General features: G+C 51.9%; 1 protein-coding gene and 1 pseudogene across 1 annotated transcript; one reads left to right on the plus strand and one right to left on the minus strand.

Moving 5' to 3' along the window:
- The first annotated feature begins 304 nt into the window (after positions 1 to 304).
- Positions 305 to 1,504, plus strand: LOC124664944 (probable serine acetyltransferase 1). The gene has a single exon (XM_047202356.1). It carries the CDS (start codon positions 327 to 329, stop codon positions 1,245 to 1,247), a length of 921 nt encoding a protein of 306 aa, XP_047058312.1. The 5' UTR covers positions 305 to 326; the 3' UTR covers positions 1,248 to 1,504.
- A 2,021-nt stretch (positions 1,505 to 3,525) lies between these two features.
- Positions 3,526 to 4,314, minus strand: LOC124666782 (annotated as a pseudogene).
- Between the last annotated feature and the right edge of the window lie 560 nt (positions 4,315 to 4,874).

Below are 4,874 nucleotides of genomic sequence, written 5' to 3' on the forward strand. Positions count from 1 at the left end.
CTACACGGTGCCATGGGAATAATTAGATTTTGGGATTCTTCATTCGCACGCATGGCAGTTTTTCTCTCCTGTTTTTTTTGTCGAGGGCAAAGCCAAGCTAAGCCACCGAAGTCAATCGGCCCATCCCGGGGAGGGGGCCCTGTTGCGGTCGGCAACTCGGGCTCGTGGTCTACGTGTGGGGTCGTGTTGCGTGTACCACCTTGGGTTGGTTGGGATAAGCTTGGAATTGGATTGGCGAGGAGGTCCACGACGTGTCTGCACGCGGCCCCTGCCTCCTATACATTCTCTCCCGCGGACGGCGCCCAGACACCGTAGAGGCGACGACAATGACGGCCGGGCAGCCCCTCCGCGCAGACCCCGATCCCCAGCCGCGCCGCCACGCGCCGCCGGCGCTCCACCCGGCCATCGTACCGGCCTACCCGCCCCCAGAATCAGACAGCGAGGAATCCTGGGTCTGGTCCCAGATCAAGGCGGAGGCGCGCCGCGACGCGGACGCGGAGCCGGCGCTGGCGTCCTTCCTCTACGCCACCGTGCTCTCCCACCCTTCCCTCGACCGCTCCCTCGCCTTCCACCTCGCCAACAAGCTCTGCTCCTCCACGCTGCTCTCCACCCTGCTCTACGACCTCTTCCTCGCCTCCCTCGCCGCGCACCCCACCGTCCGCGCCGCCGCCGTCGCCGACCTGCTCGCCGTGCGCTCGCGGGACCCCGCCTGCGCGGGCTTCTCCCACTGCCTCCTCAACTACAAGGGCTTCCTCGCCGTGCAGGCCCACCGCGTCGCGCACGTGCTCTGGGCGCAGTCCCGCCGCGCCCTCGCGCTCGCGCTCCAGTCCCGGGTCGCCGAGGTCTTCGCCGTCGACATCCACCCCGCCGCCGCCATCGGCAAGGGCGTCCTCCTCGACCACGCCACCGGCGTCGTCATCGGCGAGACCGCCGTCGTCGGGGACAACGTCTCCATCCTCCACCACGTCACCCTCGGCGGGACCGGCAAGGCCGTCGGCGACCGCCACCCCAAGATCGGGGACGGCGTCTTGATTGGCGCCGGGGCCACCATACTGGGCAACGTCCTCATTGGCGCCGGCGCCAAGATCGGGGCCGGCTCGGTCGTGCTCATCGATGTGCCGCCGAAGAGCACCGCCGTGGGGAACCCCGCCAGACTGATCGGCGGGAAGAAGGGCGATGACATGCCGCCGGGGGAGTCCATGGACCATACCTCCTTCATACAGCAGTGGTCAGACTACACCATTTGAGGAGCCATTCAGCCGAGCAAAAGGTGCCACTGCCCTCCTCTGTAAGATCTGCCTCCGGTGAGGCGAGAAGGTGAACAGTATTATCGTACATCCCCGTGCTCCACTCCGCCCATATGTACTCAACTATAGGTTCACCCTGTACCTGTAATTTTTGCCAAGATGCTCTGTAGTGAAATGTTATACAGTACCCATCACAAAAGTTGGCATCATCTTTGATGCTTTCTATACTCCGGAACAAAATTGGTGTTGGTACAGTCTGGATAATCGTGCTAAAACTACTTTCTGAACATTCTAGAAAAAAACTACTTTCTACAATTCCAAACATAAAGCGTTCCATTTCTGAAACCAACCGAGGTTTACAACATTCAAGTTATAGAGTTTTTTGGGAAAGCTCAAAATGTAGCCTACAGGACACCGAGCACAACCTACAGACAAAAACATCACTACCCCAAACAAGGGTAAGCTAGCTGCAGATGTCTAAGGCCATCCAGGGTTCTCCCTAGGCCAGTTGCCGTAATTCTTGTGAGGATGCCCTCTAGTTAAATGTCACGTCCATTGCTGAATTGTGCATCATCTTTGAGGCCCTCTATAATGGCATCCATAGTTTGACAACTAAAATTGGTGTTGGTACAAATCAAATTGCTCGTCTCCGGATACATGTGCGTTGCGCCGCTGCCCCACCAAACCAAAAAACTAAAACCAGAGGAACGGAGCCGTCACGCCGACGGGGGCTGAGATCCACCCCGTCTCCATAGCCCGAAAGCCACATAAGCGAGGAAAATCGCCGGCTACACGGACGGGAGACAAAAATAAACCCTAATCGTCTCCTAAGCCTTCTCTCAGGTGAAGAGTATGACACGTGAGAAAGTACCCATTCCAAAAGTTGGCATTCTATACTCCGCATAACAAAATAGTACCCATTCCAGAAGTTGGCATTCTATACTCCGCATAACAAAATAGTACCAATTCCAGAAGTTGGCATTCTATACTCCGCATAACAAAATATTACCCATTCCAGAAGTTGGCATTCTATACTCCGCATAACAAAATTGATGTACGCCCGGATAATTGTGCTCAAACTACTTTCTGGCAATTCCAGATAACCTTCTGAACATGCGTCTCTCCCTCCATATACTTAATACTTTCAGATGTGTCATTTCTTTTAAAACAAACACCGTTGATATGGGAAAACACCAAAACATCCATGCAGCATCTGCAAAATACCAAACAGATCAGCCATGATGTTCTTATTGTGTCTGCCTGTATGGCTACCTATAGGCTCCGGTGACGGCGGCGGGGAGAAGGTGAACTGTACTGTACGTGCTGCGAAGATGCCCTGTTGTGAAATAATGCTACACCCATTACTAAATTGGGTATCATCTTTGACGCCCTCTATATATAATATATAATGGGGTCCACAGTTTGAGAACTAAATTAGTGTTGGTACAAGTCAAATTGCTCGTCTCCGGACACATGTGCTCAAACTAGATTCCAAACATAAAACAGAAACCTGTGGTAAACACTATAGCAGCCCGTGGTTTTAATCAATCTTGTGGGTGATTGATTCGAATCTTCGCACGTTCACACTAATTGATATGATCTCTTATGCTTATTCCATGGTTTTAATCAATCTTGTGGGCGATTGATATGAGTCTTTGGACGTTCGCACTAATTGATATGTTTCCTATGCAATCGTGATGTTCCAACTTGGAACATATCAATTCGGATGAATTTGAATTCAAAGAAGTGGGCAGCAGCCGTCATAGAGACATCTATCCATTCCTCAACGCCGAAGCGATGCCGCCGCCATCACCTATCTTCGTAGACATTCCACTAGCCAGCTTAATAGCCATTCCATTCGTATCTTTATTTCATCGCGATTAGCGATATTGTAAGACTATCAATTATGAGGTCACCTTCAGGTAATTTTATTTTAATATTTATTATTGTTATATTAGTCGTGATGTGTGAGTAGTCCTCTCGGGCTAAGCCGCTTTTGTTTTGATTGATACGATTTAATCTTTCCTTTCCCATTGGTCTTCCAGACACTGCATGGAATCATTCCATACTTTACATCAATTCTTGCAAGTCTATCTCACTCTTGTGTCATAAACCAATCAAATGATATTACATGATACAACCAACCCGAATCAACAAATGTAGGTGGAAAAAACACTTATTTCACCACAGCCATCAGTTCCATGTTTCCAATGCCCATTGGCAATAAGCTCAAAACCCTGCTTTCGAAGTTGCGCAATGACTTGCATGGCCCGATCAATCACTTTCCGAGGGTGAAGTTCGTGGAGAATGCCCAGGAATTGTTGTTGACAGGGTCGACGATGTGGTCAGCAAGGTTCTCTAGGGGCCCCTTGCTAGTTACGATGGCTTGCACAAAAATTCAAACATGGAGAACATGGCAAGCCGGTCATTCTTGATCTCCTTCACCTTGAGCTCTGTGAATGCCTCTGGGTCTTCAGCCAAGCCAAGAGGGTTGAAGCTTCCGCCGGGGTAGAGTGGGTCAATAATCTCCCCGAGTGGGCCACCTGCAACACGGTACCCCTCAACAACGCACATGAGCACGACCCGACAATCCCAAATGGTGAGGATGCTCTGTGTGTGGACGAGGCTGGAGTTGCCGAGGTAGTCTAGGCCACCCTCACTGAAGATCTGAGATCCGGCCTTGAATCAAACTGCTTCACCGAATTTGACACCATTGCGAGCTACAAGCTCCGGGAAGACACACCCAAGCACGTAGAGCATGGCCCACCAACAGTGGATCACCTCAAGCTCCCTATTCTCGGCGAATGTCTTAGGATCGGTCGAGAGACCAGCTGTGCCCCAGCCCGTAGTCCCCAGGGAACTCACCGGTGAGGTAGGATGGTGGCTGCCCTGACAATGAGCCAAGGTAGAGGGCAAGGTCATGGCCGTACCACGAGCTTCCAGACGCGGTAGGCTTGGACTTGGAGGCCGCCTTGCGCATCTTAATGCGGCCCTCGCTGAACACATTGGAGGTGGAGAGCTTATCTGCAAGAGTTGGGGAGGAGTGTGCCATGGTGGAAGCTGCCATTGCGGAGGAGCAGACCGGGGAGACAATGTTGCTCGTGTTGTGCTTGTAAGCTATAGGCCGTGGTGTGAAAAAGAGACCTGTGGTGGAGTTTCAATAGTGAGTGCAGTTGTGACTTCGTGAGGGCCTTACCCGCTATGTCACTGCGTGGATGGGTCTGTCGATATCTCTCCTAATGATATGGTTGAACTTTGGTTTCTTTGATTCTGTCTTAGCATGCCACCTGTGTGAACGTATTGCTTACATGTAAAGTGTAACCTTATGAAAGTGGGCGTTGACGAGGGATCACCTCGCCAATGCCTACAGATTGTAGACTTGGGTTTCGGGCGAGAGCGACGATGGAGATTCCAGGAACGAGATTAGGCACACGATGTACCCAGCTTCGGGTCCCCTCGGTGGAGGATCCCTACATGCTGCTAGCAATCTAGTATATGAGCATAAGTATGTTTACATGGTGCCGCCGTAGCGGAGCTATGTTGTCTATCTGTTGTCCTCCCCTCTATCGGGTGCCCTGGCTAGCTTTATATATGCAACCAGCCTAGGGTTTTACAAGAGTCCTAGTC

This window comes from Lolium rigidum, chromosome 6 (assembly GCF_022539505.1).
Source record: "Lolium rigidum isolate FL_2022 chromosome 6, APGP_CSIRO_Lrig_0.1, whole genome shotgun sequence".
Classification (NCBI taxonomy): Eukaryota; Viridiplantae; Streptophyta; class Magnoliopsida; order Poales; family Poaceae; genus Lolium; species Lolium rigidum.

Excerpts from the sequence above, each read along its gene's own strand:
- LOC124664944 (XM_047202356.1), top strand. The coding sequence starts at position 327 with ATGACGGCCGGGCAGCCCCTCCGCGCAGACCCCGATCCCCAGCCGCGC.